Below are 15632 nucleotides of genomic sequence, written 5' to 3'. Positions count from 1 at the left end.
CTGGGCAGGGGGGGATCTGGGCACAGGGGGGATCTGGGCACAGGGGGGATCTGGGCACAGGGGGGACCTGAGCTTAGGGGGGATCTGGGCACGGGGGGTACCGGGCACAGGGGGGATCTGGGCACGGGGGTACCGGGCACAGGAGGGATCTGGGCACGGGGGGCACCGGGCACAGTGGGGACCGGGCACAGGGGGCACCGGGCACGGGGAGCGGCCTGGACCGGGAGGGGGAGGCCCGAGCCCGGAGGCGGCGGGAACCAGGCCCCTCCCCCGCGCGGCCCCGCCTCTTCCTCTCCCGCCCGCGGCCTCGGTCCCTGCGCGGCCTCCGCGGCGGCGGCGGCGGCAGCGGCCCCTTTAAACCGCCCGCCCGCCCCGCGCCCCCGCCCGCCGCCCGCGCCTCCATTTTCCCGGCCCCGCCGCCCGCGCTGCCCGCGGCCCCGCCGCCGCCGGACATGGCCGCCAACATGTACCGGGTCGGAGGTAAGGCCCCGGCCCGCGCCCCGCCGCCCCCGGCGCCTCCCCATCCGCGCGGGTGCGGGGCGCGCGGCCCACCTGTTGGGGCGCCTGCGTGGCCGGCGGGGGCGGCGGGCGGGCGCGGGGCGCCGAGCATCCTCGGGCCGGGCCCCCCCCCGAGCCGATCCCCGCGGGAGCACGTGGCCCGCCTCCGGGGCCGCGGTCTGGGGTCCCCGTGGCCGCGGCGCGGGGGGCGGGGAGCGGCCTGCGATGGGCCGCCAGGCCGGGCCCGCCAGGGGCGCCTCGGGGTCCCCGCCCCGGAGGCCCCGAACCCCGAACTTTCGCTGCTTCCTTCCGGCGCCCCAGCCCCGAGGGGGCGCTTGGCGGAGCCGGGGGCCGCTCCCGCTGCGGGGCCAGGACCGGCTCGGGGGGGCCCCGGCCTGGCGGGAGGAGGTGCCCTGTGCCGGGGTGTCGGCGGGGGCCCAGCCTCGTGTTCAACGCGTCACCCCGCCCCAGGCCGCCCACCCCTGGGTTTCGGGGTCACGCTCTCCGTCCAGCGGGGCCTTGGGCGGTGGGCGAACCTGGCCCCCTTTGGGGGGAGGCAGGAGTGTCATCCCCAGGGTGCTCCTCGCCCCGCCCCAGGGAACCGCATCACAGCCCCCGCCCCGACCCCTGGGCCTCTGCTCCCCGCAGCGCTGGCCTCAGGGCTCCCCCATCCTGCCCCCCCCACGATCCCCCCGCCACGCCATCCTAGGCACCTCCCGGGGACCCCCCCAGCCTGGCCTGAGGCCCCCCTGGCTCCTGCCCACGTGACAAGGTCCTGGGGCCGCAGCCCACCCCCTGCGGCCCACCTGCCCCCCCCCCCCCAGCCAGAACCCCCTCTGGCCGGTGCCCCCCTCCCACCCCAGCCTGGCCCTGCGTGTTGAGTCAGTGAAGGAGCAGCCAGCCCCCGGGGGAGGCGCTGAGGCCCCGGAGGGCAGGGTGCTGGGCCCGCAGCTGCCTGTGCCTGCGGGGAGGGGGGTGCAGGGGGACTCAGGGTCTCCCCTCGCGCGTGGGCTACGGCCCTGGCCTGTGGCTCTCTCTGGCTGAGAACTCGGTGGGGGCCTGACCACCCCCAGATCCTCCTGTGCCTCGGTTTCCCGGGGTGTGGACGGCTCCTCCAGGGGGGCCTGGCCAGTCCCAGGTCTGCATGCCCCCCTCTGAGGGGTCCTGGGGTCCCTGCCGCTCCCTGTGGGAGCCCCTGCCTGTAGCGGGTTTCTGAGCGGGCCCCCTGGGCCGGGCGGGCGGTCACGGCGGGCCCCCTGGGTGCTGGCCGGGCCGGGTCACGGCGGGCCCCCTGGGTGCTGGCCGGGCCGGGTCACGGCGGGCCCCCTGGGTGCTGGCCGGGCCGGGTCACGGCGGGCCCCCTGGGTGCTGGCTGGGCCGGGTCACGGCGGGCCCCCTGGGTGCTCACGGTGGGCAGGGCGCCGGCAGGTGAGCATCCGGTGGGAAGTGCATCTCGCGGGCGGAGGGGCGTCTGGAGGCCCGGCCGCTCTGTCCGGAGTGGGCTCTGGCCTGGGCACCCCGGGACCCGCGTTGTCTCCACTTGGGACCCTGAGAACAGAGCCTTTTCCGAAGGAGCCGGCTTCTGCAGGGAAGCAGGGGCACCGGCTAGATTTGAGTTTCAGCTAAACAGCTTCTGGGCACCACATCCTAAGACTGTGTGGCCCCAATAAACGCTGAAAACCTCCGGCAGAAGCCAGTGGCCTGGGCCGGGGGCCGGGGGGGGGGGCCGGGGGGGCGAAGGCGTGGCTGCAGCTTTGTGCCCCCGACCAGCTGGGTGCGGTGGGTCCGCCTGCGAGGGGACGGGGCCTGGTCTTCCCAGGGGAGTGACCTGGCCGTGGACAGAGGCCTCTGTCCGAGGGAGCAACCTGTGTGCGGGGCGGGGGGCCCGGACGGAGGCAGGGGCAGGGGCTCCGCGGGCTGCAGCGGTGCCCGTGTGCGGGGCGGCCCGGGCCTGTCGCCGTCGCCTTTTCCCTCCGGTTTCCTTTTTCCTTCTGTCCCAGGAAACGGACACCCGTTCCGAGGGGTAGTTTGTTCTTTTAAAAATACACCCGAGAAAGTGACGGGAGACCCTCCCGCCGGCGGGCGGGTGGGCGGGCGGCCGGCGCTCCCCACGGTGGACTGTGCCCTGTTGCTCTCCTACGTCAGTCCCTGCCGCTCTCACAGACGCCGCTTTCGTTTTGTTTTAAACTTTGGACCAGGTGAGGCGTTTGTGTATGTGAATCCCCGGCTTAGCACTGGCCTGCAGGGGAGGCTCCGGCCACGGGGCCACGGCCACGGAGCCACGGCCACGGAGCCGCCGGGCCTTGACGGGGAAGAGTGGCCCTTCAGCTCCTGGATTAGAAAAAGAAGCTGCCGTCCGGGGTGGGGAGCGTGTCCCCGGGCAGGACCCTTAGGGCCCAGGCGCCCCTGTGCCCTGCACGTCTGCAGGGCCTTCCTCAGTGCCCTGACCGTGGACGGGGTGGGCGCCCCAGGGGGCAGGGTGGGCCCGCGGCAGGTGGGGCTGGCACAGCCTTCCGGGACTGGGGTGCTGCTGCGTCTTCACAGTGGCTGAGGTTGGGGGGACTCTGGCTGGGGGCAGCTGCCCATGTTGGGGTGTGGCCTGTGGGGAAGGCCTGATGGGTGGCTGCCGGCGCTGGGTCCTGGGCTGGGCCCCTCGGATGCCCACGGGACGCCGCCTGCTCTCCCCGTGCGCGCCAGGGCCCCCCGCAGGCCCCGGTTTCTGGGGCGGGTGGGCCTCCGTCCTCCTCCCGGGAGGGGCGCTGTGCCCGGCCCCCTGTGTGGCCCCGCCTGCCGCAGGAGGGGAGCCTTCGGAGGGCCCGCTCCCCTGCTTAACCGCATCGCTTCGGAGCTGGGGGTCCGGTCCGCGGCCTGGAGGGCCTGTGAGCGCTGCCCGCTCCGCCACCCGCTGGCCTGGGCCCCGTTGGGGAACGGCCCGCACGCGCCTTGGGAACCCGGCTCCCACCGCCCCGCGGCCCCTTCCTCCCGGGGCCGGCGTCCGCGCGGCGTGGACATGCGGGTGCCGTCAGCGCCCGGGCTGGCGTGGCAGCGCCGTGGCCTCGTGGCTCACAAACAAGGGGATGTGTCGGGTTCTGGAGGCTGAGCGTCCAGGCTGCGCCGGCTCCTGTCCCGTGGGGATCCGTGCCCGGGTCGGGAGCGCTTTTTTATATCTATGTTTTAATTGATCTCAGAGAGGGAGGGAGAGGGAGAGAAACAGCAGTGATGAGAGGAGCTCTGGTTGGCGGCCTCCTGCACGCCCCCCTGGGGATGGAGCCCACAACCCGGGCCTGTGTCCTGACGGGATCAAACCCTGACCTCCTGGCTCCTAGGTCGACGCTCCACCCCTGACCCACGCAGCCGGGCCAGGTGCAGGGAGCGATTTGACGTGAGGGACCGGTGACCCCCCTGGGCGCCACCTCCTGGCCTGACTCCCCAGGAGGCCCCAGCCCGGTGCAGCTTTGGGTGCAGCTTTGGGTGCAGCTTTGGGTGCAGCTTTGGGTGCAGCTTTGGGCGATCCGTTCTCACGTGGACGCGGGATCTCGCGTCTCGTGCCGCGGGGTGGTTTGTCTGAGAGGGTCCCACCCGCCAGGTCTGGGCCTGGTCGGCTTCCGTCTGCGCAGCGTCCTGCCAGGTGTGCGGGCATCACCACCGGCCGCGTCCATCGCCCTGGTGGTAAGTGGCGTGGGGTGTCTTCGCCTGTGTTTTTATTTTTTAAATCCTCACTGAGGATATTTTTGTTTTGTTTTTGTTTTTAGAGAGCAAGGGGTAGAAGCATCAGTGTGGTAGAGAAGTGTTGCTAGGCTGCCTGGCATACATGTGTCTACCCCCCCCCCCCCCCCCCCCGGGACTGAACCCACAGCTTAGGCCTGTGCCCTGACCAGGAGTCCAGCCTGCAGCCTTTGGGCATACGGACGGACGGACGGACGGACGACGCGCCAACAGGCTGAGCCACCAGCCCAGGCTCATGTGTTTTTGGTTTTTTTTTTTGTTTTGTTTTGGTTTTTTTTGAAAAATTTTTTTCTTGCTTTCAGAGAGAGATGGAAACATCAATGATAACAGAACCATTGATCAGCTGCCTCCTGCACGCCCCACATGGGGGATCGAGCCCACAACTGGGCATGTGCCCTGATTGGGAATCGAACTGTGACCTCCTGGTTCCTAGGTCGACACTCGGCCACTGAGCCACACGGCCGGCAGGGCTGATGTGCTTGTATTTGCCGGCCATGTGTCCTTGGTCAAGTGTCTGCACAGATCTCTGGCCTGTTTTTTAAAATCGGGTAATTTTCTTTCCTTCTTTCCTTCTTCCCTCCCTTTTTACAGTTCGCAGGTGATGTTATTTTGTATTATTTTGTATCAGCATAGTGGTTATCTATATATCTCTCTATATAAAAGCCTAATATGCAAATTGTCCCCATGGGAGTTTGACCGGGAGTTCGATCTCTTGCTATGATGTGTGCTGACCACCAGGGGTCAGTGTGGAACGAAGGAAGGCCCCGGCCGGCAGCGGGGGAGGGGAGGCCCTGGCTGGCAGCTGGAAGACCCTGATCGGCCCTGATCGGCAGCCAGGCCTAGGGACCCTACCTGTGCCTGAATTTCATGCACCAGGCCTCTAGTCTATGTAAAAGGCTAATATGCTAAGTGTCCCTCCTACCATCCGCCGGTCGCTGTGACACGCACTGACCACGAGGGTGCAGACACTCAACACAGGAGCTGCCGAGCTGCAGCGACTTGGCAGTGGCAGTTCTAGGGTGATGCACCCTGAAACCAGAGAGGAGCCTGATTCCTCACGGGGCTGTGCGATTCCACCTTCGGCCGTGGGTTATGTTGTTGCTGGGGCACTGTCAGCCCGAATCTGGTTTACTGCACACGTGCGTTTGCATTCCACACCCTGTACGACAGCAAGTTTGCAGAGTGCCCTCTCACACTCCGGGACCCCTCGGGGGATGTCGGGGAGCCGGTTTTGGCCCGATCCCCACAGACCAGGCCGAGGAACCCCACCTGCCGAGGGACCCCACTCACTTCACAGATGCTGGGAGGGACCCTGGCTCCAGGACATGTCTGGCCCGTCTTGCCCAGTCCTGCCCCTCTGGCCACCTTCTAATTCATTTCCTTTCAATGTGCACGGCTCCATGCACCGGGGCACTAGTACGGTTTATCAAGTGACCCCGATGTCTCCAGCGCCACCTGCATGTATGTGGTTATTACAGTGTCACTGACTGGTTCCCCGGCCGTGCGTTAGACCCCTGGGACTCTTCTGTCACCCCAATCTACCTCTCAATCCCTTTCCACCCAGTCCCATCAGTCTGTGCTGTTTATAACTCTGTTTTGTTTTGTTTGTTAATTTTGCTCATTGGATTCCACGTGTAAGATCATACAGTATTTTTCTTACTCTAATTCATTTCACTTGGCATAGTACCTTCTAGGGCAGTGGTCCCCAACCTTTTTTTGGCCAAACCCCACCTACGCATTTCTTTTTTTTTTTTTTTAATATATTTTATTGATTTTTTACAGAGAGGAAGGGAGAGGGATAGAGAGTTAGAAACATCGATGAGAGAGAAACATCGACCAGCTGCCTCCTGCACGCCCCCCACTGGGGATGTGCCTGCAACCAAGGTACATGCCCTTGACCGGAATCGAACCTGGGACCCCCCAGTCCGCAGGCCGACGCTCTGTCCACTGAGCCAAACGGGTCAGGGCCCCCACCTAAGCACCTCTAAAATCCTGGTGCCCCCCCCCCCCCCGCCCGCCTTGTGACACAGAATTCTTATTATTCAAAGAGTGAACTCCTGGTCACGTGGAGAAGCCTGAAAGGCCAGGAACTTGGTCTGAACAAGCGTCCACAGAGCACGGCAGCCACGAAAGAGAGAGAAAAGGGCGAGAGGACAGTTCAATCCCGAGGCAGAAACCACTAAGAAACCGTTAAAAATAATACGCAGTGATGTGAAAAAATAGCAATAAAGCTTCAGAACATGCCGTAGGGAGCTCAGAGGCGTAGATCTGTCACAGTCTGTGTCCACAGGCTGCAGGGGGGGCCCCGAGAGCCACAGGAAAGGCAGAAGGCTCACTGTCAATGGCACGTTCTCCATGGCCCCCCTAGAATCACAGGGCCCCCTCTGGGGGCGTGCCCCGCTGGGACCCGCTGGGTTGGGTCCATTCATGTCGCAGATGATAAGATCTCATTCCTTTTTAAGATGGAATTGTTTACTTTTTAAAATACCTTTTTAGTGATTTTTTTTAGAGAGAGAGGGGAAGGGAGAGGGATAAATAGAAACATTGATGAGAGAGCAACATCACTGATGGGCTGCCTCCCGCACGCCCCGCCCTGGCCCGCAACCCGGGCTGTGCCAGGAATCGGACCGCGACCTCCGGGCTCATGGGTTGGTGCTCAGCCCCCGGGCCACGCTGGCCGGGCTCACCTTTTTGACGGCCGAGTCGTATTCCACGTGGGTTTGTACCACATCTTCATCCCCGGGCGTGTTGCTGGGCCGTGGGCGGCTCCCAAGTCCCGGCTGTTGTAAATGACACCGCAGTGAACATGGGCGCAGAGTCTTCCGAGTTAGTGTTTGGGTTTCTTTGGATAAATTCCCAGACGTGGAACTGCTGGGTCATGAAGCAGCTCCATGTTTAATTTCCTGAGTAACGGCCGCACCATCTGCATTCCGCCAGCAGCGCAGGGGTCCCCTTCCCCGCGTCTCCCAGCAGCGCCCGGGGGTCCCCTTCCCCCGCGTCTCCCAGCAGCGCCCGGGGGTCCCCTTCCCCCGCGTCTCCCAGCAGCGCCCGGGGGTCCCCTCCCCCGCGTCTCCCAGCAGCGCCCGGGGGTCCCCTTCCCCCCACGTCTCCCAGCAGCGCCCGGGGGTCCCCTTCCCCCGCGTCTCCCAGCAGCGCCCGGGGGTCCCCTCCCCCGCGTCTCCCAGCAGCGCCCGGGGGTCCCCTTCCCCCCACGTCTCCCAGCAGCGCCCGGGGGTCCCCTTCCCCCGCGTCTCCCAGCAGCGCCCGGGGGTCCCCTTCCCCCCGCGTCTCCCAGCAGCGCCCGGGGGTCCCCTCCCCCGCGTCTCCCAGCAGCGCCCGGGGGTCCCCTCCCCCGCGTCTCCCAGCAGCGCCCGGGGGTCCCCTTCCCCGCGTCTCCCAGCAGCGCCCGGGGGTCCCCTTTCCCCCCCCGCGTCTCCCAGCAGCGCCCGGGGGTCCCCTTCCCCCCGCGTCTCCCAGCAGCGCCCGGGGGTCCCCTTCCCCCCGCGTCTCCCAGCAGCGCAGGGGTCCCCTTCCCCCCGCGTCTCCCAGCAGCGCCCGGGGGTCCCCTTCCCCCCGCGTCTCCCAGCAGCGCCCGGGGGTCCCCTTCCCCCCGCGTCTCCCAGCAGCGCCCGGGGGTCCCCTTCCCCGCGTCTCCCAGCAGCGCCCGGGGGTCCCCTTCCCCCCCCCTCCCCCGCGTCTCCCAGCAGCGCCCCGGGGCCCCTTCCCCCGCGTCTCCCAGCAGCGCCCGGGGGTCCCCTTCCCCCGCGTCCCCCAGCAGCGCCCGGGGGTCCCCTTCCCCCCCCCCACGTCTCCCAGCAGCGCCCGGGGGCCCCTTCCCCCGCGTCTCCCAGCAGCGCCCGGGGGCCCCCTTCCCCCCCCCCCCCCCGCGTCTCCCAGCAGCGCAGGGGTCCCCCCCCCCCCCCCCCCCCCCCGCGTCTCCCAGCTGCTGGTGCGGTGCGGCGTTGAGGGGGAGGCCTCCATGCGCATGCCCAGGCCGTGCTCTGCAGCGTCTACAGAAGGTGCCTAAGGCCACAGGGTCCTGTCCTGTTTTCTGGGAGAATTTCTATGGTTTGCGGTTTTGCCTTTTTTTTTTTTTAAAGGAATGTAGATTTTAAGAAAATATATATTTTTTATTGATTTTAAAGAGAGAGAGAGAAACATCAATGATGAGAATCATCCATTAGGTGCCTCCTGCTCGCCCCCTAATGGGGCTCAAGCCCAGAACCCGCATGTGCCCCAATGGGAAATCGAACCCTGACCTCCTGGTTCATAGATCGAAGCTCTGAGGTTAATGTGAATATGTATATATATATAATTTTAAAGAGGCAGGGCCTGGCTGGTGTGGCTCAGTGGTTGAGCATCACCCTATGAACCAGGAGGTCAGGGTTCGATTCCCGGTCAGGGCAGGTGTCCAGGTTGTGGGCTCCATCCCCAGTGGGGGGCGTGTGGGAGGCAGCCGATCCATGAGTTTTTCCTCTCATCATTGATGTTTCTCTCTCTCTCTCTCTCAAAATCAATAAAACCAAAAAAAAAAACAAACCTATTTTTTACTTATTATTATTAATATATTTTATTGATTTTTTTACAGAGAGGAAAGGAGAGAGATAGTTAGAAACATCAATGAGAGAGAAACATCGATCAGCTGCCTCCCGCACACCTCCTACTGGGGATGTGCCCGCAACCCAGGTACATGCCCTTGACCGGAATCGAACCCGGGACCCTTCAGTCCGCAGGCGGATGTTGTATCCACTGAGCCAAACCGGCCAGGGCTACTTTTTATTATTATTATTTTTAATTCTCACCCAAGGATATTTTTCCATTGATTTGTAGAGAGTGGAAGAGAGGGAAAGACAGAGAAACATCGATGTGAGAGAGACACATTGATTGGTTGCCTCCTGCACGAGCCCTGACCAGGGCCTGGGACTGGAATCGAACCCGGCACCCTTTGGGCCACAGGCTGACGCTCTATCCACTGAGCCAAACCAGCGGGGGTATTTTTCTTTTCTTTTTTAAAATATATTTTTATTGACCTCAGAGAGGAAGGGAGAGGTAGAGAGAAATAGAAACATCAATGATGAGAGAGAACCATTGGTCGGCTGCCTCCTGCACACCCTCCACCAGGGGCCGAACCTGCAACCCGGGCATGTGCCCTCGACCAGAATCGAACCCGGGACCCTTCAGTCCACAGGTCGCTCTCTATCCACTGAGCCAAACCAGCCAGGGCAATAATAACATATTTTTAAAAATCAATGGGAAAAATAGCCTCAGGTGAGGATTAATAAAGTGAAAAATAAGAATAGTTTATCGTGGGGCAGGAGCAGGGTGGGGTGGGGGCATCTGTAATACCCTCACAATAAAATCAATGTAAATAAATAATCATTCGCAGAGCCTTTCGTCTGAATAAAATTCTGCTTGGCACGCACACACGCACACACGCACGCACACACACACGCACACGCACGCACACACACAGCTCGACTGTTACCTGGAGGAAGGGAGAGAAACATGGATTGGCGCTGCCTCCTGCTGCCCCTCTCGCCGCGAATCGCGCCGGCCGGCTGAGCCCCAGCGCCAGGGCGGACGCTGGGTCTTGAATGACCTGTGGACCTTCGTGAAGTTGATGGGGGTGTTCCGTGTTCCTGGAGCAGCTGTGGAGGGCACTGCAGACACGTGCTGAGCGCATGCGTGGGAGGCACCTGTGGGGTCTGGGCAGTGGGGCAGCCTGCGGACCGGAGCGTGTGTTCCCGCTGAGTGAGGCTGTGGGTGTTCCCCGAGGCCCCTCACCGCGTTCCAGTTTCCTGTGACCCCGTTTGCTTAGGAGTTTTTATCGGGAGCCCTGGCCCGCATGCTGAAGGTCACGGGTTTGATTCCCGATTAAGGGGACGCACCTGGGGTGCAGGTCGATCCCAGGCCCTGGTTGGGGTGGGAACAGAGGCAACCAGTCGATGTGTCCCTCCTCCTCCTCCTCCTCCTCCTCCTCCTCCTCCTCCTCCTCCTCCTCCTCCTCCCCTTCCCTCCCTTCCATCTCTAAAAACCCATGGACGGGGCAAGGATTAACCAAAAAACCAAAACAACACAACATGCATTTTTGCTGTCAATCCCCCCTGAGGATGCTCCCAGTGATTTTTGGAGAGAGTAGAAGGTGTGGGCAGAGACAGGGATGTGAGAGTCGCCAGCCGAGGCACATGCCCAGAATTGAACCCAGGGCCCTCCCTTCAGTCCACGGGCCGACGCTCTATCCACAACCAAACCAGCCGGGGCAAGAAAAAGGAAGTTTTTATCAGGAGCTAGAGGCCTGGTGCACAGATTTGTGCACCGGTGGGTCCCTCGGCCTGGCCTGCAGGGATCGGGCTGGAACCGGCTCTCCGACATCCCCCGAGGGGTCCCAGATTGAGAGAGGGCACAGGCCAGACGGTGCGCCGGAGGGCTCCAGGGCATGTCCGGCCCGTCTCAGTCCCAATTGGCCCAGCAGCAGGCTAACCTACTAGTCCAGCGGTTCTCAACCTGGGGGTCGTGACCCCTTTGGGGGTTGAACGACCCTTTCACAGGGGTCGCCTAAGACCATCGGAAAACATATAATTACATATTGTTTTTGTGATGAATCACTATGCTTTAATTATGTCCAATTTGTAACAATGAAAACACATCCTGCATATCAGATGTTTACATGATGATTCATAACAGGAGCAACATGACAGTTATGAAGTAGCAACGAGAATAACTTTATGGTCGGGGGTCACCACAGTCTGAGGAGCTGTATTAAAGGGTCGTGGCGTTAGGAAGGTTGAGAACCACTGTACTAGCCGGAGTGTCTGCCCCCTGGTGGTCAGTGCGTGTCATAGCGACTGGTTGAAAGCTGGGGCACTCGGCATATCAGGCTTATTCTGTGGGTTGTTGTAGAGGATGTGGGTGGCGCTGTCTTACCCCCTGCCCTGCGAGGCTGGTCGCTGTGCTCTGTGGACATGGTTCTCCGTGTTGGAGCAGCCTGGGTCCCCCTGGAACCCCAGTGTCTCTGCAGCTGGTGAGAGGGTGGGGGCCTGGGAGCCGCCCACCGGCAGCGGCTTTGGCGGGCGGCCTGCTGGGGACGGTCCCCTCTGCTTTCCGGAATGTTGAGCTGGAGTTGCTGGGATGCGCCCTCTGGGCCGAGGGTGCGCTCCGGGTGGCGTGGGGAGGTTTCGGCCCGTGCGGGTCGCCTGGTCTTCCGCGGGAGCCTGGCCGTGCGTCTTCGAAGCGATGGCCCGTTTCGTCCGAGCTGCCGGGTTTGTGGGCACGAAGCCCTTTCTCGTGCCCTCGCCGCCTGCGGAGGCCGCGGGGTCTGCCAGCCCGTCCGGAGCCAGGGCCGCGCTGGGCTCGCCGCAGGTCTGGCGGCTGGCCTGGGTCCCCGCTGTGGGGAGCGCGGGCGTGTTCCCTTCGGGGCAGTGTGGATCGTTATTTCGGGGTTACCTGGCTCTCTCTAGCTCCTTGGAGTGAAAGCTTTGGTGCTCGGTCAGGCTGCCCTGGGTCCGAGGTCGGAAAGTCGCTGGCACCTAGACAGCCGCCCGCAGACCTGGGCGGCGAGCCCGTCTGCCCAGGAGCCGATCTCAGTGGCCCGGCAGGTGGGCCCGAAGGCGTGTCCTCCAGGTGCACGTCCGCAGGTTCGTGGTCACGGCTGGGCCCTCCCCGGGGTCCAGGCAGCCCGCGGGGACATCGTGTGCTCAGGGCTGGGCCTTCGTTGTTAGTTTGCCGAGTGGGGCCCGGTGTTGGCACTTGGGCGGATGGAGGCGTCACCCCGGTTCCAGCGAAGGTGAGCCTCTCACTCGGCCGTTGGCTGTGAGCTGTGCGGGCGGACCCGGGCCTTCGGACGGCGAGGGGCCTCACCTCCTCCCTTCCCTCCTGTTCCAGATCTGAGGGCGTGAGCCATGTGGGGGATAGGGCTCTGGAGTAGGGGGCTGTGACCTGGGGGGTGGGGGCTGTGACATGGGGGGGGTGGGGGCTGTGACCGGGGGTGTGGGGGCTGTGATATGGGGGGGGTGGGGGCTGTGACATGGGGGGGGTGGGGGCTGTGACATGGGGGGGGTGGGGGCTGTGACCGGGGAGGTGGGGGCTGTGATATGGGGGGCTGTGACCTGGGGGGGTGGGGGCTGTGATCTGGGGGGGTGGGGGCTGTGATATGGGGGGCTGTGACCTGGGGGTGAGGGCCATGACCTGGGGGGAGTGGGGGCTGTGACCTGGGGTGGTGGGGGCTGTGACCTGGGGTGGTGGGGGCTGTGATATGGGGGGGCTGTGATCTGGGGTGGTGGGGGCTGTGATATGGGGGGGCTGTGACCTGGGGTGGTGGGGGCTGTGATATGGGGGGGCTGTGACCTGGGGTGGTGGGGGCTGTGACATGGGGGGGCTGTGATCTGGGGGGGTGGGGGCTGTGATATGGGGGGGCTGTGACCTGGGGTGGTGGGGGCTGTGACATGGGGGGGCTGTGACCTGGGGGGGTGGGGGCTGTGATATGGGGGGGCTGTGACCTGGGGGGGTGGGGGCTGTGACATGGGGGGGCTGTGACCTGGGGGGGTGGGGGCTGTGATATGGGGGGGCTGTGACCTGGGGTGGTGGGGGCTGTGATATGGGGGGGCTGTGACCTGGGGTGGTGGGGGCTGTGATATGGGGGGGCTGTGACCTGGGGGGGTGGGGGCTGTGATATGGGGGGGCTGTGACCTGGGGTGCTGGGGGCTGTGACATGGGGGGGCTGTGACCTGGGGTGGTGGGGGCTGTGATATGGGGGGGCTGTGACCTGGGGTGGTGGGGGCTGTGATATGGGGGGGCTGTGACCTGGGGTGGTGGGGGCTGTGATATGGGGGGGCTGTGACCTGGGGGGGTGGGGGCTGTGACATGGGGGGGCTGTGACCTGGGGTGGTGGGGGCTGTGATATGGGGGGGGCTGTGACCTGGGGGGGTGGGGGCTGTGACATGGGGGGGCTGTGACCTGGGGGGGTGGGGGCTGTGACATGGGGGGGCTGTGACCTGGGGTGGTGGGGGCTGTGATATGGGGGGGCTGTGACCTGGGGGGGTGGGGGCTGTGACATGGGGGGGCTGTGACCTGGGGTGGTGGGGGCTGTGATATGGGGGGGCTGTGACCTGGGGGGGTGGGGGCTGTGACATGGGGGGGCTGTGACCTGGGGGGGTGGGGGCTGTGATATGGGGGGGCTGTGACCTGGGGGGGTGGGGGCTGTGATATGGGGGGGCTGTGACCTGGGGGGGTGGGGGCTGTGACATGGGGGGGCTGTGACCTGGGGTGGTGGGGGCTGTGATATGGGGGGGCTGTGACCTGGGGGGGTGGGGGCTGTGATATGGGGGGGCTGTGACCTGGGGGGGTGGGGGCTGTGATATGGGGGGCTGTGACCTGGGGGGGGATGCGGGCCGTGACTGGGGCCGTGCGGCAGGTGACGCTCTCTGTGCTGTTGCAGACTACGTCTACTTCGAGAACTCCTCCAGCAACCCCTACCTGATCCGGAGGATCGAGGAGCTCAACAAGGTAGTGTGCGCACACGTGCATGTTGTGTGTGCACGTGTGCATGTATGCGCGTGTGGGAATGAGTGTGTGCGTGGCCCGGCCCTGCGGGGAGGGGGTGCACCCTTCCCTGGGGCGACTCTCACCGACGAGACAGAAGCCGCCCCTGCCTCTGAGCCCTGTCGGGCGGGGACTGTCGGGCGGGGCCTGGCCCCTGTCTGCCTACCCGTCCCCCCAAACCACGTCCCGAGGGGCACAGGCGCCCGGTCAGGGACAGGCAGGGACACCCGGGGCGCTGCACACGGGCGGGGGTCCCGCAGGGGGGGCACGGGGTGGGGGGGGGGCGTCAGTGTGGGGCCGGAGCAGCACGGAAGCCCCCCAGGGAGGGTCCTGGAGGAAACCGGGGTGCCGGCCTCCCGCGGGACGGGCCTGGCGGGCGGGGGGACGGGGCTGGCGGGCGGGGGGCCGGGGCTGGCGGGCGGGGGGACGGGGCTGGCGGGCGGGGGGCCGGGGCTGGCGGGCGGGGGGCCGGGCCTGGCGGGCGGGGGGACAGCCTCCCGCGGGACGGGGCTGGCGGGCGGGGGGACGGGGCTGGCGGGCGGGGGGACAGCCTCCCGCGGGACGGGGCTGGCGGGCGGGGGGACGGGGCTGGCGGGCGGGGGGACAGCCTCCCGCGGGACGGGGCTGGCGGGCGGGGGGACGGGGCTGGCGGGCGGGGGGACAGCCTCCCGCGGGACGGGGCTGGCGGGCGGGGGGACGGGGCTGGCGGGCGGGGGGCCGGGCCTGGCGGGCGGGGGGACAGCCTCCCGCGGGACGGGGCTGGCGGGCGGGGGGACGGGGCTGGCGGGCGGGGGGACAGCCTCCCGCGGGACGGGGCTGGCGGGCGGGGGGACGGGGCTGGCGGGCGGGGGGACAGCCTCCCGCGGGACGGGGCTGGCGGGCGGGGGGCCGGGCCTGGCGGGCGGGGGGACAGCCTCCCGCGGGACGGGGCTGGCGGGCGGGGGGCCGGGCCTGGCGGGCGGGGGGACAGCCTCCCGCGGGACGGGGCTGGCGGGCGGGGGGACAGCCTCCCGCGGGACGGGGCTGGCGGGCGGGGGGACAGCCTCCCGCGGGACGGGGCTGGCGGGCGGGGGGACGGGGCTGGTGGGCGGGGGGCCGGGCCTGGCGGGCGGGGGGACAGCCTCCCGCGGGACGGGGCTGGCGGGCGGGGGGACGGCAGGGCCCCCCGGATGCTGGGCTCTTGTTTTCTCCTGTGAACTTGGGTTGGGCACGGGTTGCATTTACATTGTGGTCCTGAGAGAATCGGATCTTTACCAACGAGAGAAACGGCTGTTTGGGAAGAAAAGGGAAGGAGGGGCTGAGGCATGAGCGCGGGGACCTCAGGCTGGGGCACGGCCAGGCCCTGGGGACGGGGAGGGGCCGCCGCCCAGGCAGAGCTCGGCCAGGCTGGCGCCGGGCAGCTCCCAGACCCCTCCGGACGCCAGGAGAGGCCCCGGGAGGAGAGGGGCGGAGGGGGCCGCGGGCGGGCGGGCGGGCGAGCTCCCGGAGGCCTGTGTGGCGGCCCTGCCCAGCAGCAGTCGCAGGAGACGCGTCCTGGAAGCAGAAGCCAGATGGCAGGAACCTTAGGCTTGAAGACGGGCTGTGCGGGTCTCAGCGAAGGACGAAAGCAGAGGCAGCCGACCCCATGGGCCGGGGGCCTCACTCAGCCTGCTCCCCGGTCTCACTGGGCAGCGTGGGCGGCCTCAGGACCGGCCCGTGGAGCGCTGCCGCCCGCGCTGGCTCCCGGGGCTCAGGACGCAGGCGAGGGCCCCCCCCCATCCCGCTGTCCCCGCGCCCGTGGGAGCCCAGCTCCGGGGGGCGGGGGGTTGGCACGGTCCCGCTGTCCCGGCGCCCGTGGAGCCCAGCTGCGGGAGGGCCGAGCAGATGGGGTC

The 15632-nt window shown here is 66.4% G+C and overlaps 1 protein-coding gene across 6 annotated transcripts in view; it reads left to right on the top strand.

The window, feature by feature from the left end:
- The first annotated feature begins 374 nt into the window (after positions 1–374).
- Positions 375–15632, top strand: part of MTA1 (metastasis associated 1) — a 33507-nt gene continuing 18249 nt past the window's right edge. For 2 of the 6 annotated variants that reach the window (XR_013996350.1, XR_013996351.1), the window contains exons 1-2: positions 375–480; positions 13658–13725. Coding sequence is in view for 4 of the 6 variants with exons in the window: in XM_081097508.1 (XP_080953634.1) it covers positions 453–480; positions 13658–13725 (96 nt within the window). In the remaining 2 variants the exon portion in view is untranslated. The remainder of the gene's footprint in view (positions 481–13657; positions 13726–15632) is intronic. The other 4 variants (XM_081097507.1, XM_081097506.1, XM_081097508.1 and 1 more) reach the window with 3 other exon arrangements.

Source organism: Myotis nattereri (genome assembly GCF_964212035.1).
Source record: "Myotis nattereri genome assembly, chromosome: 1".
Lineage (NCBI taxonomy): Eukaryota > Metazoa > Chordata > Mammalia > Chiroptera > Vespertilionidae > Myotis > Myotis nattereri.
This window is presented reverse-complemented; position numbering and strand designations above follow the sequence as displayed.